Here is a 27,592-nt window from a genome sequence, read left to right on the forward strand (position 1 = left end):
ATGTCTCCGCATTTGGCCTTGAGATTAAGAACATCCTTTTTCATCCAAACAAAGCAACAACATTTTAAAGCTCTAGATTTTAAGAATAGCTCCATTGCAATGTTACGTAATGTCATTCAGAGCCATAATTATACGGATAAGACAAAAGCCCTAATAGCAGCTGCTGCAGACAGGCTCTGTTCACGCTGCTCCAAACCCGTATCAGGAAACTGTGAGGAGTATTAAGGGAAAAGTTGTGCCACATTAAGGCTTTCACAAATTCACAGCTGGGACAGTGGAGACAAACGGAGAGACATGTCGGTAGAGTTAATTAAAGATTTAAGAGCATTATTCCACAATTTTCCACTGGCATTAATAAATAAAAGACAACATTACAGCTTCATGAATAGTAAGTCAAAAAAGTTTGCTTTACTCTTACCAAGGCAATAAATAGCCCCAAGGAAGGTTGATTTAAGGGAATGCTGCGCAACATGATCAATTATGTTGTTTAAAAACAACCCATCAGAGTAACTGGAGGCATTAAAGGAATAGGCCACCGTTTTTACATACTGAGATATGTTCTTACCTAACCTTAGTCGAGTTAATATATACCCGTCTGGTCTTTGTCCGTGCGCTCTGTCACGCAAACGGAGCACATACGCAGCCTCTCCCACATGTCATATAGCTCCAAAAAAGCTCACGATAGAAGCTCTTCCACGTGTTCCCTATTTAAATAAAGTTACGTGAAGTGTTTTCATGCGAAGTATATTTACACAGAAATGTAACATGTCGATTTTATAAGCAGATAAAAAGGGGTACTATATTGTGAGGCGTAATGATACGAGGAGCACAACGTCCGCACAGTAACTCCTAAAGACTTCCCCCGCTCACTTCCGTCAATAGAAGCTGCGTGACTTGTACAGAGCAGAAAATATATTTTCGGAAAGTGCTCTCGCATTCCTACCTCATGGTAGAGGTCCTGAGTCCTGTGTCGTCGTCCGGGGTGAGTTGGAAATCTGTGAAACATTACTACACTACATACTTTCTGCTTGTTATCACAGCCCGGCACGATGCACGTCAAAGGCATTGTTCACAAGTTATCCACGCTTCTTCAACTGTTCTCTGCGAGCTCTCTACAAGTCACGCAGCTTCTATTGACGGAAGTGAGCGGGGGAAGTCTTTAGGAGTTACTGCGCGGACGTTGTGCTCCTCGTATCATTACACCTCACAATATAGTACCCCTTTTTATCTGCTTATAAAATCGACATGTTACATTTCTGTGTAAATATACTTCGCATGAAAACACTTCACGTAACTTTATTTAAATAGGGAACACGTGGAAGAGCTTGGTAGCTTCTATCGTGAGCTTTTTTGGAACTATATGACATGTGGGAGAGTCTGCGTATGTGCTCCGTTTGCGTGACAGAGCGCACGGACAAAGACCAGACGGGGATATATTAACTCGACTAAGGTTAGGTAAGAACATATCTCAGTATGTAAAAACGGTGGCCTATTCCTTTAAGAAAACGTTGATGTTCTGTGGCCTTGAGCAAGACACTTGGCCCAGTGTGTCTATAAACTTATGTGACCTTTTTTTTAACCACAGAAACTGTATGAAATCTCATGGACACCGATGACTCACTGCGGCTAATGTCTGCGAGGCTGGGTTCGTTGGAGTCCATGAGCCCCTCCTCCAGGTCGATGTCCCGGTAGCGCTCGTCCGGCTGCGCCCTGTGTCCGCGGTGTCTGTCCCGCTCCACGTCGGACGAGCCCTCTCGACTGGACCTCCTTCTCCTGCGCTTCCTCCTGTAACCGCGAGGTACTGGCACGCCGATGTAGATGGATTGGTGGTCTGCGAACAGGAAGTAAAAATTGTAAACTACTGTGTGACATTTCACCCACAAAAAAGTGGAATATAGAATGTAAGGATTGACTTCATTAATAATGGTGTACCTCAAAAAACACATGAACAAATGTACTAGTACAAGTGGCCAAACAGTCAACACTCTTATTGGTGCTGGAAGTAATAACACCCTAAGGTGTTATTATTATAAATATACCCTTTGTATGCGCATAGATAATCGACATGTTTAATTTGTGTAACTATACTTGGATCGTGTAACCATATTGAAAAAGGAGAAACGTGGAATAAACTTGTCCAAAGCTCAGGTAAGAACATATCTCAGTATGCAAAAGCAGTGGCCTGTTCCTTTAATCAGTGAGTTTTCGTCCCCAGGTCATTTTAAACCAACCATAACATTTTCGTCTTTCTTATGGTCCTCTGTCTGGCAGCTCTCACCTCAGTCTGGCCTCTTGACAAGACATATATGGATCACTTTTAAACTGTCCCTGTGACAGACTCCAAACTATTACTGAGAATCTCACACCTCCAGAGGTCTTCCTCCTGTCATACCTATTGTCTCAAAACTAGCGCTGTCAATCGATTTTAAATCAGACTTATCACAATTAATCACTGTTTATTTTAATGTAATTTTAGTATTTATATTAATTACTAGGCCAACATAATACACTGTAATTTAAAGCATTTGCTCACAAAAGTAAAAACTTTTGCTTAAATCTACATTAAAAGCAAAACAGCTTACAATTTGTAATTTGTATTGCTGTGCTCTGTTTTCAGGTTACCTGTGTTCAAGAATGTGTTAGGTCAGAACCATATTTGTAGACTGTCATTGCTCACCCCTCCCCAATTACATGAATTACTCCAGTCAAGAGAGAATCCGTGACTGTTGCACATCTCAGAGTTGTCGCCTTTTTGACACATGTAAAGTCCCCATTGGTTTCCATCTTATAGTGAACCTTCTGAAATCGCCCCTGACCACTAGGGGGTGGTATTGCAGCAATGTACAGCAGGACCAAAAATAAGTGCTTCCTCGCCCATTGTTCAAAACATACGTAATACATACATACAAATTCATCGTTTAACCTCTTAACACTCGCCTTAACCAAGTGCATTTTCTACAGTTCAGCTTTACCAAATGTAAAAGTTTACAGCATAAATGTTGTTAACGCCTCATTTGAAAGCTAAGACCTACAAAACTCATCCAAATAGATCTTTTTCTTCAAGTTGTTGTCTCTGTTTGGCATTTTATTCCATCGCTTGTTGGGTTTTCATCACTTTTTCATAGCTTTTCGCTACGTTTTTGTCGCTCTTTTGTTGCACTTTCATCGCCTAATTTTTGTTGCTATTTTGACTTTTTTAAAGACGCTTTTAGATTTGGGTAAAGCTGAACAGGAGGAAATGTGCTCAGTTCAGGTGGCGGTTAAGAGGTTGAATTAATCGCTTGGGATGAACCCATGATTAATTAGTTGATTTTTTTTTGGTACTTTGGCAGTTACTCGAAACCAAAACCACTTTATTGTTATAGGGTGGTTTAATTCCACAGCCATTTAGGTTTTGGTCCCCTGACCCACCTATTTACAGGCTTTTCTTTATATTTTTCGTGGATTAAAGTAGAGTTTGCATGTTCTCCCTGTGTCTGCGTAGGTTTCCTCCGGGTACTCCGGTTTCCACTACCACTAAAAACATGTACAATAGGTGAATACTCCAGCCAGGTGATTCTGGCCATTAGCCTGGCTTCACATCATGGAGATGGGTCCTCGGGCGCGGCACTGCTCCTTGCGCGTCGAAGGATGGGTTAAATGCAGAGGACAAATTTGTGTACAAACAAACAAACAAACAAAGAAAAGAAAGCTCTTCTGGTTCGGCAGTGCCTCAGTGGCCCATGGTACCAAACACTGTCATTGTGTTCTTGGGCAAGACACTTCAAACACCTTCCATATATGTTCGAGTGAGTAATTGATGGTGGTTGGAGGGGCCAGGTGCAGATTCACAGCAGCTTATAAAGTCGCTTATAAACATTTCTTGTCAGTCTGTCACCATTCCATCCGAAATTTGATCCAAAATACACAAGACCTGCAGCTTGTGCAGCTCACTTGAAGTTTGTCAAAACAAATCATTTGAATAAACACATGATAAAAGGCCCTCATTTATTTGATTGGTGACAGCTTGTCTGAGATTTCTCATTAACTCATGTTACATAAAGCAGATCATGTGTCAAAGCCTTTTACCAAGAGAGAGAGACTTTTACCAAACCATGAATAAAATCTTTCCACTCACGTCTGCCTATTAATTTCTCAGTCTGTGCCTTTGTGAAAAAAGGCCAACACCTGCCCATTCAAAGTCAGCTGGGGCAATTGCTTTTATGCAACGTGCGCTATGATTTCTAAGTTTTGTTTCCTCAACAAAAAGCTGGATGGTGTGAGCTTGATCATCTGTCGGCAATTACGCCGTGGCTATGAAACTAATTGCACCTAAAACTCCCCCAGGAACGAGCACACAACGGGGGAAACGCAAAACAATATCGGGCGCTTGGCAAAACAGAAGCCACTTAAACCAGCAGCTGATAAGTGCCAAGCACACGCAGCATCCCCTATTCTATTAAAATCTGGCGACCACAGAAACACTTTTCATGCCGATTTTCTTCATAATTTAGATCTGATTAGAGGGATGCACCCAGGCACACTCTCCGAACAAGAGGACAAATTACAATAACTGAAATTATGCAACACTAAATGCATCTTGACAAAGTTTTGAAATCAAAATCAGGTAAGGGAAACTCTGTAAGGAAAAGGAGTCCTCAAGAAAATGTCAGTACCAGACTTCTTCAACATAATACCGAAGGAGCAAATAGAAGGATGTGATTTCTGAACAAAGCGTAAAGAACTCACCCTCCTCGTCCTCGTAGCGCAGGTGTGAGCCGCCCACCCCTCGGTCTCCATGGTCCATCCTGCTGAACACAGACACATGTATGACAGACTGGACAGGCTTTTCACAGGCTTTAATGAGTTTCAGCATTAGGAAAGAAGATCAATCTGGGTGGAGGTTTTCTCACATGCGGAAAACAGGAAAAGTGTTAATGGAGTATTACATCTGCTCGAAAGGCACACACACACTTCAAAGGGATTGAATAGCTCTTTTACTATTCATAGATCCAAGAGTAGTTCTGATGAAATACACTGCCTGACCAAAAAAGAAGTCGCCAAATGGATTTAACTAACTACTGTACTACTGTTCAGATCAGTTTCATCAACACCCAAAGACGACCTGCTGATGACCTGAACATCCTCAATGAACATGTTATTCCATTAATGGATTTCTTCTTCCCTGATGAAGTATTCTAAGTTGACGATGCCAGGATTCATCAGGCTCACATTCTGAAAGAGTGGTTCAGGGAGCATGAGACATCATCTTCACAAATGGATTGACCACCACAAAGTCCAGATCATAACCCTACGGAAAGTCTTTGGGATGAGCTGGAAAAGACGTTGCGCAGTGGTCACACTCTCCCATCATCAATACAAGATCCTGGTGAAAAGTTAATGCAACACTGGATCTTCTGACAATGCAGAAGCTTATTAAACTAACGCATATATGTCCTCAAATCCAGTGGCTCACTTGTTTTTTCTTCCTTGAACCCTTCGGTGGTGCCCCGTGTTCCTACCTCAAGCATGTTGCAGATTATTTAGTGGGAATCAATCAAAAGCACTTTTTATTGGATAAAAGGCAGTGTTGTAAAGCTATCAAAAAGGAAAACATTGTTCCAACATTCCTTTTCAAAATAATCAAGTGCCCGTTACTCTGGGTGGGAAACACTAATCTAATCAAAGCTAAAGTCGGTCCACAATGCGTTACTAAGTAACTCGAACTGGCATCACTGCTGCTTTTGAAAGAGAAAATCAAACCGCAAATTCACTGAAGTTAAACCCCATTTGTTTTTATGTCTTGGGTTAATACATTTGCCATACTAGCCCTGTACGTGAAGTCGATTCAACAGACAACAATTGATCTCATTCAGTTTCAGTTTTTTCAGTTCAATTTAGTTTTGTTTAACCCCTTGAGGCCTGAATTTATTTCCAATTATATAAGAAATATATTATCAGTGTTTTTAGGTTTAGGTTTATTAAACATTGACATAGCAGGAAAGAAAAATCAACCTGAAGTGTGTCAATTATAATAGAATAAAGACAGCAATAGAAGAAGAATAAATCAACAACAACAAAAAACATCTATAAAACAGATTCATAAAACAACGTTAAAGCTTGTGGGGTAAAACATATTTCATGTTTTTTTTTTCGCTGCCTGAGCTGGTCTCCAGTGGAGGGATCTGAGTCATGAAGGAGGAACTGTCCTTTAGGATATTCTGGAGGGTCTGCAGTGTGTCTCACTCAGAGATTGGATGTGTTTTTGCTTTCAAGCTGATGCTAAATCCCTGCAGTAAGAGGTATGTCGTAAATTAGCGACACACAGCGTCAAGGGGTTAATGTTGACAAAGTAATTACAGACTTTTTAACCATAAACCATGGCAATTTGGCAAGACACTGTAAACAATATCCACATGACTGCTCACAGAAGTTTTTCCAAGCTTCACAACTCCAGAAAACCTCCCAAAGTGGAATAAACTATAAATTTTGTCTGAACTGTGATTCATACAAGGCTATCTGTCCTGATCCTGACAGTGAAGGAACATTCATCTGCTGGCCTTTCAACCAAGGCTTAGTATTTTGACCCACGAAAATGTCACTATCAGCTCTTTAGAATCCGGATCCAACCTAATGTAAAATGTCTATCGAGCCTATTAATATATCCTGATGCAATGACCTACACATGAATATACATATCAGGAGTGACATTATTGCCCTCATGCATTAGTCATCCCTGTTTGCAGCGTGATGGCTCAGCAGGCTCTGTGGCACCCGCCTGTTGTGCACTGACCTGCATGTGGGCCACTAATCAATGGGAAAATAATTAAAGGGGGACAGCGCAGTGGAAGTGTGCATAATTAAAACTAATGCGAGGGAAAGCTACGGCACGTGGCAGACGATGACAGCAGCAGCAGAGAAAATACAAGCCACGAGTCATACGCTGAAAAGTATGTGCAATATGTATATTGTACGTTCTGGGTATTATTTGGTCTTGTGATTTACAAACAAAGGGAGCCGGTAAGTGAAATTGTTCAAACTCATAACTTTCCACAGGGACGAGTTTGAAAGCACATTTCACGACTTGTTGCAGGGTTAAGGTGAAGCTCCGGATGTGGGATAAGACGAGCCGCTGCTCAAAATCTACCATCTTTAGCACAGGGGGAACAACGGTATCAGAGAATTATGCATATAGGAATGAAACTTTTCATTCTAGGCTTGCTCAATTAAGACAGTATTCATGTTGATTATTTTAGGCATGATTGAAATTTATCAATCAATAGGTCAACTTTATATATATCTACATCTGGATATATTTTTGGAAACAATGAGGCAATGAGAATAGTGAATGAGCCACACTAAATGCCTCTGAACACCTGTCATGCTGCATTACCTCTTATGTCTAGGCTTTGTTGTTTGTTTGTTTGTATATTAAGACAGTATTTATGATATATATTTATATTCTTATATTTTCTTATTTAGGCACATCACTGGGCCTTGAGGACCGAATTTCGCTCTGCCATGTTTGTGGCATGTTGGAATGACAAATAAAGTACCTTGAACCTTATATCTGCATCAGGGTTTACACAAGTCAAATTTAATGCTTTTTAATACCATTTTTAATACCCAAATACTACATTTTAAACAAAATGCTAAAACCTTTGACCAACGTCATAATTTTCCAAAACATAAATAATAATTGAATGCCAGTTTGGATCCAATTCATTCATTGAATGACTTTTAATGCTTTTTAATGCCCTATGGAAACCCTATGCATAGACTTGAATTGTTTTCAATATTTATTTACTCAATAATATAAAAATTGTTGGTTGATCACAATAAATGAAAAAAATCGATGAATTGCACAGCCCTAACTATGGGACGACTCTATTCAGACCTTGTCCCATGTTCAAAATGATAAATAGCCGCCAGGGCAGGTATCAATTTCTGTCATGTGAGAGGGTCACATTATTCACCACAATGGGACAATTGAAGCTAAAACCATGATCGACTAGCGACATGTCGACCACTAGTCAATGAATCTATCCATGCCTCTATACCATACTGCCAACAACCAGCCCCAGGCAATGTATCTGACTATGTATAGACTCTGGCAGCTATTACACAACTACAGTTCATAATCAAAAGGAAGAAAACTAGAATTTTATGGTGTCGAAAATAAAAATGCTGTTTAATTTTGAACTCCTAGTGTGATAAACTTTTTCTGTTCTCAGTTAATTGAGAAAAATGCATTATCTCTTGGCAGCGAGTTAGTCTTTCTCAAAAAGCTCCATGGAGTGTTTTCTGATGAACTTTCTAATTAAACAATTGGCACATTTCGCAAGACTAATTCTACCCCACGCGACGCAGCAGCACATTAAATGACAATAAACATTACCATAATTCAAGATTATTAACACAGGCTTGGGTTTTCAGAAACAGAAATCCTCTTCCACACACATCCCAAATTTGTCCATTTACTGACTCTATATCGTGTGGCTCTATATTCATTGGACAACGTGACTTTACAGCATATATTTGACTGCTTATTTCCATCAAGGCACTCACACAATAAAACATATTCACAATAATGAGCATAATTTAGATCTCAAAACATTTCCTACCCTGTTATCCAGGTTTAGGACTGGTAAGTTATTGCAGATTTCTGTGACTGGATACTAGAAGCACTCCCTCTTTCACTGTGGTTCAGTGATTTAAAAGTTCACCCACCAATGAAAGGGTAGCCAGTCCAAACCAGACATGCAGAACTTGAATTTACAGGATTATCCATTCGGTGAACACTGCTGGGTAAGTAAGAAAATTAAATGAGCTGGATTTGCGATTTGGAACCCCATCTTCCGCCTGGCGCAAGAACAGTGTTGTTCCAAACGTGAGGGTTATCTTGCATGTGCACAGCTGTTGCGATATGTGCCTGCCTTTAGCGTTACAGGCTTTTAGGATTATAGGCTTTCATAAGGTATTTCAAACTAAAAAACTTTATTTATCCCACCGTGAGTTAAACACTGTCCATGTCCGGAGTCCCAAGAGAAAGATGTACAGCAGGACCCACTGGGGCGCAGGTCTACGTACGTCTATGGTCTGCACTCGGCCAAAAACAAAGAAACAATAACGCGAAAGCAAACAAAAGCACATGTTCACCCCCAGTCCCCCTCCACCGCGGAAAGAGTCTGGTTGGAGGAAAAAGGTTGTTCTACATAACATCGCCCTTGGCCATTTGATGCTAGTGACTCAACTTGGGCTTTATTGTTAGTTGGATTTAGGACACTCAGACTTGGACTCTGTCTCCACTTATCTTAATCTTACACTTGACTTTGGACTTGACTCGAAAACGAGGACTTTAGGGTTCAAACCTGACTGGAGTGCACACCCGCTTTGCCAACTCCAGTCACAAAGTCCGGTCAGGAGTCTCATAATGCACTTTATTTTAAACACTCTAATAAGGGTGTCTGATATGGGAGCTAATGAGCCACTTAAAACAACAGATATCAAATAACACAGGAACTGCCCTCAGGAACAAAAACAAAACAATTTCCCATCTTTTTTAATGCGAAGAAATAAAGGGCCATCTGCTCAACACTTAATCTAACGTCCCGGGTCCTCTGGGAAATAGTGCTGTTCTTTTGTTTTGTCTTAGAACTAGCATCTGCTTGAGGGAGACAATACCCGTCAGTACTGTACTCTAAACTCTTCTAATCATATGTGCTGTGTTGTGTGACGACGAGAGCTTTAAGCGTCTTTTAGTCTGACAGTGAGTGTTTGTTCATCTGCCGATTGATTATGCAAACTATATATTTTTTTCATAGCATCATAGTAATTGTATTATGTTCTTACAATTTACAGAGTCTGGGGAAAATTAACCTGTAAATCACTATACTCTGGTGCATTATTTCATATTTTCTGCAAACCTATATGTTCCCAATTAGTGTTTCTGCTCAAATCCATTTGACTTTCCAAAATAATGTATACATTTAAAAGTAGAAACATATATATTTCTGCTGTGTGTGCCAATAAAAATCCTTTCATGAGCCAACAGGCTGCGCTGCTAAAACAGGAGAACACCTGTGACTGTCTCCGGGATCCAGTTTTAGGTCAAAGCCCTTGTGTCTTTGTTCTGCACTCTCCTGATGTTGTCAGCCTCTCAGATCCTGCAGCTTTACTTCGTACTGGCTGTACAATGAAACTGCAAATAGATCAAATTGTTTCATAAAGTCTGCCCTGTGGTTTAGAACTCTATACACACTTTCTTTTCTTTTTTTCTATCTGGCCCCAGATTGGAACCTATATGTGCATATTTTTATTAATAGGGGAAACCGGAGTACCCGAAGGAACCCTATGCAGACACTGGGAGAACATGCAAACACCACACAGAAAGTCCAGGTGGGAATCAAACCCGGGACCTCTGGCATGCTCCAAGGACAGACTGAAGAACTAATTTGTCGTCTATCTATCTATCTTGCTGTGAGGCCCGAGCGAGTGCTAACCACTGCACCACCGTGACATTTTGTCTTAGTTTAGCAGGTAATATCTTCTATCTTCTCTCACATAGTAATGCTCCACAAGTGTGTTCAAATGAAATGAATCTGAATTTTAAAACAAAATTTACCATCTCGACGAGAGATGGTGAGACTGAAAAGCTATTATTGTTTCCTCAGTCATTTAAGTCCATTTTGTGGCCATTTTTTTCCCCTTTCTGTCTTTAACTCTCCTGCTCCACCTATAAATATGTCGGGTTGCAATTCCGCCTTTTTCTTTTTTGTGTGTTTTATTTGGCCTAGTTGGACCGGCTGTCCTGTTGTCGTTTTTCCTCTTTGAACTGGTTTAGATCTGGGGTTTTCATCAGTTTGGGCGTCAGGTACCAGCTTTTATGGTCCTGTATAGGATCGGCCGCATCTTTTTATTCCTTTTGGCCGGCTCATCAGGTCCACCTTTTATTTGTACTTTGATGGGTTTTGCTTGTTTTCTCTTAACAAACTTAACAAAAAGTAAAGAAGAAAACCAAAAAGAGGAATCGTTAACCTGCTTCCTGTGTCCTCCATATGCTGTATATGTTTCACTCACTGTATGGATTGTAACGGACAGAATAAATGTGGTTGGCTTTGACTGTGGCGTTTGTATCTGAACAGGCCGACTGCTGGTACGGTACGGTCCCTGTCCCGCCGCGGAGAGGAGCTTCCTGTGTGTAATTAGCCCTGTCACTTCAGTGCCCTTCACACCCACTTCACAGATGGATGCTTCGGGCTGGATCAGGATCGATCCTCCACCCCGCCCACAGACCCCTCCTCTGCGGGACGGGAACAACATCAGCACGTGCTCACAGGAAAAAAATCCTCATGTGACGGAAATACTAATGTGAACGACCAGCAGCGTACAGGGCGCTCCTGTTCCGATCTGCCCAATTCTTCTGGAAATCAATTGCACCAGCAGTGATGTTCAGTTAGTTTTACATCGGATTACCACTGAAGTCAGAGTATGCTGTTACATGTTAAAATGACAAGTATGTTGAGGTAGCGCTTTATTTTACACTACCTGCTATGTAACAACGTGTGATAACTTGTACCTAATAGGTTACATACACAATGGAATAATATGTACTTGTAGTTTCTGTACATTATGTACCTCCAAACTACGAATACACATTACTCCATTGTGTATGTACGACATTTATTACAGATTATTACAAAGCAGATTACACTGGACTAAATTTCGTTAGGTACCAGTCTTAAATTTTAGTCAAAGGGTTATTTTTGACGACTAAAATTGGACTAAAACTAAATTAAAAGTTTTTCATGAGACTAAACCTATGACTAAAATGTCCAGATATTTTAGTCGACTAAAATAAGACTAAATAAAAATGAAAGGGAGAGACTAAAATCATCCAAACTTTCTTTTGACCGTCTGAAAGAGCCTCAAATGTAAATTCACTGTCAAAGGATCAGCTCTGAGCTTTGTTCATGTGGAGCAGCTCCATGAAGCAGAGGAACAAGATTAAATATGATTATAATGAATATTATCAATGCAAAGTCGACTAAATTCGTCTTAAATTTAGTGACTAAATTTACTTGCAATTTTAGTCGACTAAAACTAGACTAAAATTGAAGATATTTTTTTGACTAAAACTAGACTAAAATCGGATTACATTTTCGTAAAAAGACTAAAAAAACTAAATTAAAATATGTTGTCAAAATTAACACTGTTAGGTACAATATATCAACAAAGTGTAAAATAAAGTGCATCCAAATGACATTATATCCCACATTCTGCAATACTCAACATAGTGCAAAATATATCATGTCTAGTCAATGCCATCCAAATCTTCTGGCTGTAACATCCCTTGTTTTTAGACCACCATATGGCAAGGGTGACCCAAATAAGTATTGAGTTTCTTATATCAAGTAAAATAATGTATTTTCCCCACAAATTAATGTTGAATATATATATTTTTACAGATTCAGATGCCTCCATACGTTTGTAGTAGATATAGAAAGAAATGTACCGGAAAAGGCTTGCGACCCACTGAAAATGGTTCTGCGACCCCACAGTTTTAGGCAAATAATCTTGCAATAGTTGCCAAATTGTTAGTTTTATCATCACCTCTCACCGAAGTTGTGGATAGTCTATTTCTTTCATTTTGATGATCTATATTACTTTGATATGTTTGCTCTCCTCTTAAAATGATTACCCTCCCTTTGTAGATAAACATCTTCACCTTGAATTTCTACATTGTGAGATCAATTATGTCATATCTTATCTATTACGGTATTGGTAAGCCATTTCCCAAAACAACAGCTGTGTAAAAATAATATACAGTACTATTCTGGCGCTGGTTGTGAAAGAGAAATGCTGCATAACATATTCTAAACCCGTGTCAGCACTTACTGTGCATATAGTTATAGTAAAATTATAGAATATATATTGTGTCAGTATCAGCATTACTCTATTAAAAGTAATCAAACAACTGATTACGCCTTTGAAAAGTAATCTGATTACTGATTACTAGTTACTTCAGTTTGAAGGAAAAAACAATGGACCACAATATTCTTTGCTCAACAACTCAAAATAATGTCTGTATTTCTCCCAGACACGGTGGTTTTCAATTGTTTTTCTAAATTTCAAACTTTTATTAGTAAAAAGACATTTTCAGATTCAAAATATTACAATAAGCAATCAATAGTTACTTAAGACTGTTGTTGTAAACAAATTATCAGTTTTGCAATTGTAATTCCGTTACATTACTCCACTACTTAAAACGTCTAATCACATTATACAGTATACTTATGTATCCACAATACACAATCTACTTCAATTAAGAAAAAATATCTCATCACTCTCAAAACTAGATAATAAAAAATCTAATTTACTTTTGTAGATGTTCTTACAGATTGTTACAAAGTAGTTTGCAATGTGGCACCGGTTTTTATTTAAAACGCATATAATTTGCACAGAGAATACTTCAGTACTTTTACTTGTATGGAGTGATATTTGACGAGCAGAATCTGTACTTTTACTCAATATAATCAAGTCCTTTAACCACCACATGCCTTTATGACACAATACAGCAAACAGTGTGCATACAAAAGTAAAGCTTATCCAGCCTCCCACTCCCCGGGTTTTAAAAGTTTTGCACAAAGTAGTGTCCTTTGTCATACAGTGAGTTCACATCAGCAGAGAGCAGCCTACCTGGATTAGTTTGCAGTTGGAGGAAGCAACCAAGAAAGAGGCCTGTGCTTGGTGTAGCGTCTCTTCAACAACACCATGCCAGTAAAGCTGCTCCGATCCAGAAGCGCGTCCAAATCCTGCAAAGAGAGCAACTCATCTGTATATTTGGGCTCGTCTACTCGACTCTCTCTCTCAGAGAACCCCGCTGGTTCAATAGAGGCCAAAATGGGACTGTCCGCGCACGAGGCTGGGGCCAGGGACTTGCGTCGGACCGTGCAGATAGAAAATCCCTCAATAGTCCGCACCAGTCAATAGATGGCCACTGTGGAAAAAAGGGATTGGAAGCTATGAGGCAGAGTTTATCATCCGTACAGCACAGATGATTCTATAGTTTAAATCAATGGCGTTCAGATACTATGGGGCACAATTGCATATGGATTCACTGTATGTAGCAGGCACGAGTTAAGAGGAGGTGGGTGAACGCCAGGACTGTACTATCATCCACAACACTGAGAGTCAAACGAAGAAAACTGATTGTCAAACAAAGAAATTCACCACTGCTTAAAAAGGAGTGGGATGAAGTTAACACTTGATTAATTTCCAACCCCTCAGAGTCTTAATACAATAGTTTACTTCCTTTGGTTTTATCCACTTTACATTTATACAATATGTTAGTAACAAAATTTTCGGCAAAACTCACTCATTTTCCTTAATTTTTATAACGTTCAAAAATAAGTTATTTAAATCTTTTCCTGAATTGTGTTATATTTGGAAATTCCTTGAGCTGCTCATTTAAGCTGTTCCACAGTTTCACCCCTTGTACGGAAACACACAAACTTTTCATCCTACTGTTTACCATCAGTTGTATGAACTTTAGTTTTCCTCTCAACACATACCACCCTTCCCTATGAGTAAACAACTATTGTACATTTTGAGGTAAATCACTTCGCTTTGCCCTATACGGTATTTGTACAGTCTGTAATTCCACCAGATCTTTCAATTTTAATAATTTGGACTCCATAAAAATATATTTGTAAATTCCCTATAACCTGCCCCATAGATGATCCTTAATAAAGCTCTCTCCTGTAAAATGACAAGTGGTTGAACTGTTCTGTAATTGTTTTCTAACACTATTGCACGATAAGTAAAATATGGCAAGACTTGTGAACAATAGAGCATACGTAGGACCTTCTGATTTAAAACTTGCCTTGCTCTACTGTACTAACTATTGCTCCTTGAATCCTTGCTTCTAACGTGACTGTGTGTGAGATTTCCAGTTCACTTTATTATAAATTATGAGCAACTGAACAAAACATATTGGTGTCATCAGCAAACAACACTAATTTCAATACTTCGGACAATTGGCATAAATCCTTAATGTAAAGAATAAACAGTTTCGGGCCCAACACTGCCCCCTGTGGCCACCACAAGACATTTCCAGGCATTCAGAAAAGTAATCTCCCAGTTTCACGAACTGCTTTCGCTGAGTCACATAACTTTTTATCCTTTCCTCTGAACTCATATCGCTTTAATTTTCCTAGTAAAATTTCATAATTGATTGTATCAACACATATTCCAATAGTATATATTTTGTTATCTATTGAACTTATATATTGGTCTTACAATGCAAGTGATGTTGCCTTTTTTGATCTGAATCTGTACTGGCTTTCATTAAGTATATATATATGGGTTTTTTTTCTCATTTTATTTGGCTTTAGGCTTTTTTACTTTTAACGGAATATAATAAAGTCATTTAGTAAAACATTGTAGAATATTCGAGACAGTACAATTCATGAAGTCCTATAGTGAGACTATTTGCATAATGAGAGGGCACACCTTGTACACTGTCTGTATTAATTTGGGTGATATACATAATATATTGTAGAGTGCACTTCATCAATGTTGTAAAAAAGATTCTGAAAAATTCTTCATAAACAGTGGCCAGTAAGCAGTTTTCACACATTCATTGACCTAACTCTTAAAACATGAACTGAATCTGATAAATAAAGCATGACTTCACATGAAATAATCTGAATTTGCCTTATTTGAACTCCCCGCCTCTCTGACTGTGATAATAAATCATTAATGAATATCTAAAAATAAAGCGATCAGCCTGTTACGTCAATATTAACAACTGGACCTCACACAAACTCGTTACAGCACCTTACATCACATCCGGCCACACAGGAGGCGTTAGGCAATCAAAATCAATCAATATTTGTTATTTGTTTTGTATTTCTGTTGTCATTTCTTTTTGTTATTTCATGACTGTTTGATTATTGTGACTGACCTGTCGTATCTGGCAAGAAAATAATGTTTTTGCAGTTTTTCCAAATTTTATTTCAGTTTTCTAGGATGCATAGACTTTAGTTCATGGATTTTACTCTGTTAAACACTTCAAACAGTTCAGTTAAATCAAATATAGCATTTGTTTCCTACTTTAAAACAGTGTTTCTGTACTTTTTAACACAACATGACCAATATTTATTGAACATGGGACAGTGATACAATGAAGTCACCAGTCACAAGATGGCCACCACGTTTGCCACATCATCAAGTGTCTGATCTAGAGTTTCATTAAATATCTTTGCTCTGACTGTCTACTTTGACGCTCTCATTGAACCAGGGCAATGACAATATGAAAAAACATTGTCTTTCCACAGATATTATCATTTTATATTTATTCATTGTATATTTCTGTTGTAACATACAATATACTGTGCAACAAGTCTTATCTGATATGTCCATAAAGGGCTCTCCGAACATCCGGAGAATTTCTGATAACTCCGGGGCAACAGGCCCAGGGGATAAAAGCAGTCGCTGTATTGGATAGTAATTTTGCCTGTGAATGACATTGTGTACGATACATTTAATAAAGTTCTCAGCAAATCATGCCTAAAAGCTGTTGGATTCCATTTTGTTGGAACTACAGCTATCAATATTGTAAACCGAGCAAGTTACTGATCTAAACAATAAGTGTGTTAAATGTTAAATGGACTCCACTTATATAGCGCTTTTCTACCTTTATTAGGCACATTGACAATGACAATGCACATTCAGGGGGCGGGATTCGCAACCCCGACCATCCGACCATGAGACGACCCGCTCTACCACCTGCGCCATCATCGCACCATGTGGATTAACTTTTAAAGTTTAACATGACCGTGCCGAACACATCAGGCTCCAAATTATACTATTTATTTTGCTTTGAACATAAAATAAATTGTTCATCAAATGTTTAAAAATCTAAAGCTGAATAAAAAAGAAAAAAACTTCTAAAATATTTTCTCGTCAGCATTACGTTTAACTTAGATCTTTTTTTTTTTTTTTCCCAAAATGCAAACATAAAAAAATAATAAATAAATAAAATAATAAATTCAGCACAAAGTTAAATGCATTAGTAAAGCGTACGATTCTTATACTAGCTTCATAAATATCGGCTCTCTGGCCAGAAAACCACCCTTGCAACTTTCTCTGCTCCAGTTCGGAGGCACAATACACACTAATAGAATCACGAAGAAGAAGCTAACAGGCTAACGGGCAAAGCTAACTGCGGCTAGCCATGTGGTAGAACAGCGCAGGACAAAATAGTATGTGGTAGACCAGCGCGGGACAAAATAGTATGTGGTAGACCAGCGCGGGACAAAATAGTATGTGGTAGACCAGCGCCGTGACAAAATAGTATGTGGTAGACCAGCGCCGTGACAAAATAGTATGTGGTAGAACAGCGCGGGACAAGATAGTATGTGGTAGAACAGCGCGAGACAAAATAGTATGTGGTAGACCAGCGCGGGACAAAATAGTATGTGGTAGACCAGCGCCGTGACAAAATAGTATGTGGTAGACCAGCGCGGGACAAAATAGTATGTGGTAGACCAGCGCCGTGACAAAATAGTATGTGGTAGACCAGCGCGGGACAAAATAGTATGTGGTAGACCAGCGCGGGACAAAATAGTATGTGGTAGACCAGCGCCGTGACAAAATAGTATGTGGTAGAACAGCGCGGGACAAAATAGTATGTGGTAGACCAGCGCGGGACAAAATAGTATGAGGTAGACCAGCGCGGGACAAAATAGTATGTGGTAGAACAGTGCAGGACAAAATAGTATGTGGTAGAACAGTGCGGGACAAAATAGTATGTGGTAGAACAGTGCAGGACAAAATAGTATGTGGTAGACCAGCGCCGTGACAAAATAGTATGAGGTAGACCAGCGCGGGACAAAATAGCATGTGGTAGACCAGCGCGGGACAAAATAGTATGTGGTAGAACAGCGCGGGACAAAATAGTATGTGGTAGACCAGCACGGGACAAAATAGTATGTGGTAGAACAGCGCGGGACAAAATAGTATGTGGTAGACCAGCGCGGGACAAAATAGTATGTGGTAGAACAGCGCGGGACAAAATAGTATGTGGTAGACCAGCGCGGGACAAAATAGTATGTGGTAGAACAGTGCGGGACAAAATAGTATGTGGTAGACCAGCGTGGGACAAAATAGTATGTGGTAGACCAGCGCGGGACATAATAGTATGTGGTAGACCAGCGCGGGACAAAATAGTATGTGGTAGAACAGTGCGGGACAAAATAGTATGTGGTAGAACAGTGCGGGACAAAATAGTATGTGGTAGACCAGCGCGGGACATAATAGTATGTGGTAGACCAGCGCGGGACAAAATAGTATGTGGTAGAACAGTGCGGGACAAAATAGTATGTGGTAGACCAGCGTGGGACAAAATAGTATGTGGTAGAACTGCGCGGGACAAAATAGTATGTGGTAGACCAGCGCGGGACAAAATAGTATGTGGTAGAACAGCGCGGGACAAAATAGTATGTGGTAGACCAGCGCGGGACAAAATAGTATGAGGTAGACCAGCGTGGGACAAAATAGTATGTGGTAGAACAGCGCGGGACAAAATAGTATGTGGTAGACCAGCGCGGGACAAAATAGTATGAGGTAGAACTGCGCGGGACAAAATAGTATGTGGTAGACCAGCGCGGGACAAAATAGTATGTGGTAGAACAGCGCGGGACAAAATAGTATGTGGTAGACCAGCGCGGGACAAAATAGTATGAGGTAGACCAGCGTGGGACAAAATAGTATGTGGTAGAACAGTGCAGGACAAAATAGTATGTGGTAGACCAGCGTGGGACAAAATACACTGCTCACAAAAACTTAGGGCACACTCAAAAAACACAATGTAACTCCAAGTCAGTCAAATTTGTGGGATATCAGACTGTCCTGTTAGGAAGCCACGCTTATTGTGAATCAATTTCATTTGGTGTGGAAATTAAACAGACACAGGTGGAAATGAGCGGCAATTAGCAAGATCACTCCAAAAGAGGAATGGTTTTGCAGGTGGTGACCACAGACCATTTCCCCGTCTTCATCCTTTGTACCGTATTTTTGGAACACTTTTGCATTTGTCCAGTGTTCTCACCACTAGAGGGATCATGAGGAGCATCTACAACCCACAGAAGCTGCTCAGGGAGTGATGCTCATCCAAAATGGCACGTCCATTGCTGTGGCAAGAAGGTTTGCTGTGTCTCCCAGCGCAGTGTCCAGAGCATGGAGGAGATACCAGGAGACAGGCCAGTACACCAGGAGACCTGGGGGGGCCGACCGAGGTCAACAACCCAGCAGCAGGACCGCTATCTGCTCATTTGTGCACGGAGAAACAGGAGAAGCACTGCCCGAGCCCTACAAAATGACCTCCAGAGGGCCACAAATGTGCATGTTGGTCCTCAAATGGTCAGAAACCGACTCCATGAGGGTGGTATGAGGGCTCGATGTCCACAAGTTGGGCCGGTGCTTACTGTCCAGCACCGTGCAGCACGATTGGCATTTGCCCGAGAACACAGCGATTGGCAGATTGGCCAATGGTGCCCTGTGCTCTTCACAGATGAGAGCAGGTTCACCCTGAGCACATGTGACAGACGTGACAGAGTCTGGAGACGCCCTGGAGAACGTTCTGCTGCTGCAACATCATCCAGCATGACCGGTTTGGTAGTGGGTCAGTGATGGTCTGGGGAGACATTTCATTGGAGGGCCGCACAGCCCTCCATGTGCGAGCCAGAGGTTCCCTGACTGGCATTGGGTACCGGGATGAGCTCCTCAGACCTATGGTAAGACCATATGCTGGTGCTGTGGGCCCTGGGTTCCTTCTGATGCCTGATAATGCCAGGCCACATGTGGCAAGAGTGTGTCAGCAGGTCCTGCATGATGAAGGTATTGATGTTATGGACTGGCCTGCCCGTTCCCCAGACTTAAATCCAATAGAGCACATCTGGGACATCATGTCTCGGTCCATCCATCAACGCCACGTCGCACCACAGACTGTCCAGGAGCTGACTGATGCTCTAATCCAGGTTTGGGAGGAGATCCCTCAGGAGGACATCCGTGGTCTCCTCAGGAGCATGCCCAGGCGTTGTAGGGAGTGCATTCAGGCACGTGGAGGCCACACACACGACTGAGGATGATACAGACTCGTTTGGAGGAATTTCTACAGAATTTGGATCAACCAGTGACCTCACTTTGATTTTGACTATAATTTTGGATCCAGACCTCCAGGGGCTGAGAATTTGATTTCCATTTATCATTCTTATGTTATTTTGTTCTCAACACATTGCCCTACACTATGAATAAAGAGTTTCATCCGAAAAATCAAATTGATTGACATCTAGGATGTGTTTTTTGAGTGTGCCCTAAGTTTTTGTGAGCAGTGTAGTATGTGGTAGAACAGCGCGGGACAAAATAGTATGTGGTAGACCAGCGCGGGACAAAATAGTATGTGGTAGACCAGCGCGGGACAAAATAGTATGTGGTAGACCAGCGCGGGACAAAATAGTATGTGGTAGACCAGCGCGGGACAAAATAGTATGTGGTAGACCAGCGCGGGACAAAATAGTATGTGGTAGACCAGCGCGGGACAAAATAGTATGTGGTAGAACTGCGCGGGACAAAATAGGGCTTGGTAGGATGGTGCGGGACAAAATATCTTATCCGTGAAACCTTCAAAATCCTCAGGGATCCTTCATACAGTGCCTTCAGGGAGGAGACTGCGGAATCCAAGGGCCAGGCCCAGTTGACTGAAGAACAGTTTTATCCACCAGGCTCTCAGGAAGCTGAACTCCCTCTCTTCCCTGCCCTCCCTGTGCTTCCACCCCTTACTCCCCACTCCCCGCTCCACAACAAGGATGAGAGAATGAACATCTTGATTCATTGTCAAATGAATTGACAAATAAAAATCTTTGAACTTTGAACATTCGATCAAATAATGCTATTTTGTGAGTTCTTTGAGCAACTACAGTCTGTTTATTGTTCCCTCGCTCCCTGGATGTGAAATAGAGGTGGACTGAGGCTTTCTGACTGAGACTTAAATTGCACCTCTTCATCAAATGGCTACTTTTCAATTCTACAAAAGGCAGAGACTCGGGATTGAGAGTGAAAGAAAAACACTGCTCACCTTTTGTGTGCAGTGATTTGAACGCACCGCAGTACCAGAGTGAGCGATGGCCTAAAATAGCTTCCTACCTGGTACCTAAAATCCAGTGCCCAAAAATAACCAACTGACTCCATGCGTGCATATTGAATGAACAGCTTCAAAGGACTTTCCTTCAGTTGTGGCATAATCCAAGTTGATATTGCCAGATTAAAAAGGCTCAAATATGGGTGAATGTTTCTGGCCTCATTGCAATGTTTTTGAGCAATGGGTTTGACAAATAAATGTATTAACCTAAAAACACATACTTTTATAATAAGATTTATGATCATAGAACTTTAATGAGCCTAGCATGAGGATAGATCACATTGCACAACAGAAATATAAACTGCTTGGTTATGGCTAATAGAATTGCCTGCATTTCAGAACATGTTTGTAAACAATTTTGAGGCCCAAAATTGTGACAAATCAAAATAGCTGAAACACACCTGAACAGTAGTGTGTGTGGTATTTACATTGTCGGAAGAAGGGCTTTTTCGCCTGAAACGTCACTACTGGTGAGCTTTTACTAAAAAAGGTGATAAGCAAACAATCAAACTTGGCAGATCAATGTGTGAAAATTCTATCTCATGATCTTTGAACAATCAATGGGTGGCTCTCACTCTATTTGCTTGTTAAGCTCAGGATTGTGACGTCAAAAACTGCCAAGTTTTGTGGAATTCCTGATATGCTCCATAATAATAAAAGAGTGGAGATCTTAAAACCTAAATTACTAGTATTATTGTTAAGTTTAGCACCTCTTTTATCTACTTTTTGTATTGGTTTAGCTCTTGTTAGTCTTTGGACTTGGGTTGTTGAGACTTAGAACAACAAAGTTTGTTTACCCACAGGTTGAGAGTAGCCTTTAATAGAGGGGCAGGGATTTAGCCAATTTAACACCACCAGTGGTCTTTATCTACTCCGCCTGAGAGTTGGAAACCATTAAAGAGGGGGTATTATGCTTTTTTTCAATCACATAGCACCAGTCTATAGCACACTACAATGATGACCAAACCTTCTGTTGGTCTGTAAATGCAGTAAATTAGAATAACTGCCTTGTATAAAATTGCTCTCTCAAAATGGCTGTAGCGAATGTCTTGAAATACGCCTCTGTCTCTTTAAGAACCTCTGACCCTTTCCGACACGCCCCCTCCACACGCTGTCTGTGGCATCAGTGGGGAGGGGGTTCTGCTGAGGAGCAGTGGTTGGTTACTCGGCTGGTGACGAAAGCTCGGAGGCGTCTCTGGGAGGTGGGGGCGTTCCTAGGAGAACTCAGGCAAACCTATCCCTAAAATGGCCATCAGAGTTTTTACAGATTACTCAAAAATACATGAATGTGCCAAGGCAACATTTAAGGCATGTTTTTAATGAGGGAATGACATAATAACATGATGTAAAGCTTGAAAAAGTTGATTTTGCATAATACCCCCCCTTTAAAGGGTCTAGATGTAAGTTAGCCTCATTAATGCCACCTCAGGTCATATGTGTAACCGCAGCTTCTATTGAGCTCATGCATGACAGCACTTCTGCCCGAATTAACACCTTTTTGAGTGCAGGATTTTAGAGGCAGTTGTGGTGAACAGGTCTGGGCTCATTCTACACGTTAGGACATTTTTGGAACATGTAGGGGGAGGAAAATACATAATTTTGACACTTTTAAACTCTGTATAGTCCCTTTAAGGATGAAGCCCTTTGGATGAGAGGCAAAACGACCGACACTTCATCTGCAGAGTATGAGTCATTGTCTCATGAGTATGAGACGATGACTCAAGAACCTTCATGGCGAACAACCCTTGTGCGACTGAGAGCCTACACAGACATTCAGTTCATATTCAATCCTGGACTATATTGATAATCCCAGCGTTGTCATTTATTAGTCCTGTAGTCAGTGTATTTTCTTAGGATGACAAGTTCTTGCGTCATGTTATTGCCTCTAAACCAGTGGTTCTCAACTGATACGGCGTCGGAACCCACCATCACACAAGTCAACCCGCAAGCCCAATAATGATTTGATTTGTTGTGATTAATGCAAAATACAGTAATCCCCTGACAAATTATAACTGAATAAGCATTAGAATTTTATGTTTTTGTTACACATGTTGGAAATGTTCTTTTTCCATGTCAAATGTTCGTATGGCTGGCGGCACACTTTTTGGGGGTACAGGGTTGGAGGAAAGAAATGTGAATATAGTTGTCTAGATTGTGAAGTTTCAGGTTCTGAACACAGCATAGTTTTCCCCTGCAATGACTGGGAAATGTGTTAAACTAATCTCCTGGAACATTAATGGAAGAGGGAATCCAGCTAAAAGACGTAAAATATGGTCTTATTTAAAAACAAATCAAGCAGACATAGTTTTTCTTCAGGAGACCCACCTGAATCCGGGGGAGGAGAACAGGATGGGCAGGTCATATGTTTTATAGCTCATTTTCAAGTGCTCGAAATGGGGTAATGATTCTCATCAAGTGAAATATTCATTTTGTGTTCAAAAAAAGAATTTAAAGATACAGAAAGAAGACTACTGCTGTTCAGGCTATGATTGAGGGCTTATCTATGCTCCAAATAAGGAAAACCCACATTTTTTTCATGAGGTAAATAGAATTCTGGGTGAGATGGAGGGACAAGTATTGTTAGCAGGGGACTTTAAGGAAGTTATGGACCCCTGTCTTGACAGGAGTACCTATAAAAGACCTCTTTGCACAAAGGGAAGAGCAGCGGTTCACATGTTAAAAGATGATGTAGGTTTGACTGATGCATGGAGGTTAATTAATCCGTCTAAGAGGGAATATACATTGTATTCTCACAGTCTTATTCGAGAATTGATCTTTGTTTGCTTTCAAACTCTTTGATTAGTAATGTAATAAGTTGTTCTATAAAAACAATTGCACTTACTGATCACGCACCCGTTGAACTCTGTCTTCAATTAGGTGTGGAGAATAGAAAAGGGTTAAGGTGGAGAATGAATCTCTCACTTTTACAGGACAAGTCTTTAAACACATAACTCGGGGAGGATTTAAAAAACTTTTTTGAAGTGAATTTGGGTAGCACAAATTATATTGAAAGTGTTTGGGAGGCCTCCAAAGCCTATATAAGGGGGAAGCTTATAGCATATGGAACGAAAAAGATAAGAGAAAACTTGCAGAAAATACAAGAATTAGAGAAACGTAAATTAAATTAAAAGAAAATAAGTTGTCTGAAAAATAGGTTGAGTCCTTGTACCGAGTCATATGTAGAAGAAGAAGAAGAAGATTTTTATTTATATAGCGCCTTTCACCGACATGGTCACAAAGCGCTTTACATGAGACAATTGTACAATTGTACATCCACACTCGGTGGTGGAAAGCTACGTTTGTAGCTTCAGTTTCCCCTGGGGGAGACTGTCAGAAGCGCTTTCGCGACTGCACACGTCTGCACCAACAGACCCTCTGACACCACCATACATTCACTCACTCACATCATTCATCCTGGCCTATTGTGCATGTTTTTAGTGGTAGGGGAAACCGGAGTACCCGGAGGAAACCAACACAGACACGGGGAGAACATGCAAACTCCACACAGAAAGGCCCGTCCAGGGGGGAATCGAACCCGGACCTTCTATCTGTGAAGCGAGAGCACTAACCGCTGCGCTACCGTGTAGTTTGAAATTCCAGTTGAATGAAATTTATAATAAAAAAGTGGCATACTGTTTCACTTAAAAAAAAACGTTTTTATGAGGGAGGGGAAAAGACTGGGAAAGTGATCACTTCTATTGCAGGCATAAATGGGGTATTTAACTTTATATACTTCTACAATATCTGAAAGTGACTTCCAAAAGGAGAGTGAGTTATTCTTCTCCAAACTCAATCTGCCTAAATTGCTTGAGGAGAATGTAAAACTGCTTGAATCCCCAATAACCGAGGTGGAAATCAGGAAAGCAGTTTCACTGATGAAATCTGGGAAATCCCCAGGCTATGACGGATTTCCCGCAGAGTTTTACAAAACTTACATAGACATCCTTGCTCCTGTATTACAGAAAGTATATCATGAAGCCTTTGAAAGAGAACAGATTCCTCCCACTTTTAATGAAGCATTGATATCTCTGATACCAAAAAAGGACAAAGATAATACAGACCCATCAAATTATAGGCCAATTAGCCTGTTGAATTTAGACTGTAAAATACTTACCAAAGTGCTGGCCCTGTGTTTACAAAGAGTTTTGAATAGTATTATACATCCCAATCATGAAAACACGCTCTTCCTCTGATGATATTCGAAAGTTGTTACATTTAATGTGGTTAAGTCAGTCCAAAGATGTACCAGTAGCAGCCTTCTCCTTAGATGCGGAGAAGGCGTTTGATAAAGTTGAATGGCGTTTTCTTTTCACTGCTTTATCACAATTTGGATTTGGTCCACATTTCACTAAATGGGTTAACATACTGTACAAGGAACCAAAGGCTGCAGTTATTTCCAATGGTACTATTTTGCTTATCACACGGGACCCGACAAGGGTGTTCGTTGAGTCCCCTGTTGTTCCTTATCTTTATAGAAACATTAGCAGTGAGTATTCGATCAAATGTAGAAATTAAAGGCGTACTTGGCGGTCAGCAAGAAAACAAGTTACTACTTTATGCAGATGATATTCTTGCTATAATTACTGATCCACAATCATCTTTGCCACATTTGATGAATACAATACTGGTGTATTCGAAAATATCAGGATATACCGTTAATTGGGGAAAATCTGAAGCCATGCCTTTATCTTCTCAATGTTATTCATGTGATAGAACATTTAAATTCAAATGGGTACCTAAAGGAATGAAATATTTAGGAATTAAACTTAGTACGTAAATGGAGGAGCTATACAGATAAATGGATGGGTGCGCCAGCCATTATTGTTTATTGTTTTGTTTTTTGTTTTTTATGTGTTTGTCTTAAAATCAATGAAAATTTAAATTAAAAAAACAAAAAACATGTAGCGGGTGTGTTCTCCTGCTCCGCACACAACCTCTGTTTGTGAACATCTGATGAACCACCTTCTCCTGTTTTCATCTTCATCATGGGAACGTAGATCGATCGGTAAATCGAGAGCTTTGCCCCCAGACTCAGCTCCCTCTTCACCACGACAGACCGATACAGCGACCGCATCGCTGCTGACGCCGCACCGATCCGTCTGTCGATCTCACGCTCCATCCGTCCCTCACTCGTGAACAAGACCCCGAGGTACTTGAACTCCTCCACTTGAGGTAAGGACTCCCCACCGACCTGAAGGGGGAGGCACTTTTTTCCGGTGGAGAACCATGGCCTCGGATTACAGTCCTTTACAATACAATGCTCTGCCCAGTTAGAAATTTTATTCACAAAAATCAAAAAGTGGAAAAGTATCTTTAAAACAAGACTGTCATGTTTTTGTTGATCCAGCTAGTTATAATCTGATTAAGAAAAGTATCTGTGCAGTAAATATCCCTTTGATTCCCTTAATTCAAGAACATGTATTTAATTTTCTTTTCCTTTATTATTACCTAAGGTAAACTTAATTTGCACCGATTAAAAAGTGACTTTTAGTTAAAAAAAATTAAAAATAACCTGGCCATCACAGTTTAACACGTGCATGATATTAGTTTGTTCAGTTTGGTTAAACTTCTGTCTAAATGTAAAAACCTTTGGGTTTTATTAGATGAAATAATTAGCTTTGTGAAAGTATCCTGAGCTAAATCCCAAATAACATGGTTCTCAACTGTTATGGGACTCACCATTACCCCGAATTAACAAGCCATGACCTAAATAAGATACTGTATAAGATTCAAACCCAGAAGAAACTCTGAATCGGTAAAATGCTGTATTTTTCCACATAGGACTCGGCTACAATCGTTTCAACAGATTACGATACTTTTTCAGTTCATAAACACTGACAGTAGCTTCTGCAAAAGCCACATTTCCATCTAAACCAGAACATGTGGAACCTGGTTGAGTCAAAGTCTGAACTAAAAATTCACCAACTGATGGAAAAACCTTAGAAATCAGTTCACCCGACAAAGTCAAGCTACAAAAGGTACAAGTTCAAATGTAAAAAGTTTATTTATTTGAAAAAGGAGGTAAGAAGGGGAGCAGGTTGGGGGTGTGGTGGTGGAGGAGACTCTACCTTCGGAACAACCGGGGGTGGAAGAGCCGTCTCCTCTGATGGATGTTTGTCTCTCCCCTCCAAACAGCTTCCTGTAAGAAAGTAAACAACAAGATTATTGAACAGCAAACAAACAAACAGTAAACAAACAGAGACCGACAAATGTCTTCTTCTAAAACACTGAAGAGGCACCAAGAGCCCCCCACACCTGCAGCACAAAGGAGGCGTCACAAGAGGCGCTGCAGGGAACAAGGAAGGGACCAAGGAGAAGGTATCCGGGCAAGACTCACAACTAAGCCTCACGTGCCTTCTATAGTGTTCTGGCTAATGGATGTTCTCAGGAGAATGAGACGGATAAACAGCT

At 40.4% G+C, this 27,592-nt stretch overlaps 1 protein-coding gene across 1 annotated transcript in view; it reads right to left on the reverse strand.

The window, feature by feature from the left end:
- slc4a5a (solute carrier family 4 member 5a) overlaps window positions 1–13,737 on the reverse strand; it is a gene marked incomplete at its 3' end in the record, with an annotated part of 62,123 nt that extends 48,386 nt beyond the window's left edge. The window contains 3 exon segments of the mRNA XM_079567144.1: window positions 1,622–1,831; window positions 4,729–4,787; window positions 13,678–13,737. Of these exon segments, the coding sequence (XP_079423270.1) occupies window positions 1,622–1,831; window positions 4,729–4,786 (268 nt within the window). The 5' untranslated portion in view covers window position 4,787; window positions 13,678–13,737.
- Window positions 13,738–27,592: the final 13,855 nt, after the last annotated feature.

The sequence above is a fragment of the Gobius niger genome (genome assembly GCF_951799975.1).
Source record: "Gobius niger genome assembly, chromosome: 1".
Taxonomy (NCBI): domain Eukaryota; kingdom Metazoa; phylum Chordata; class Actinopteri; order Gobiiformes; family Gobiidae; genus Gobius; species Gobius niger.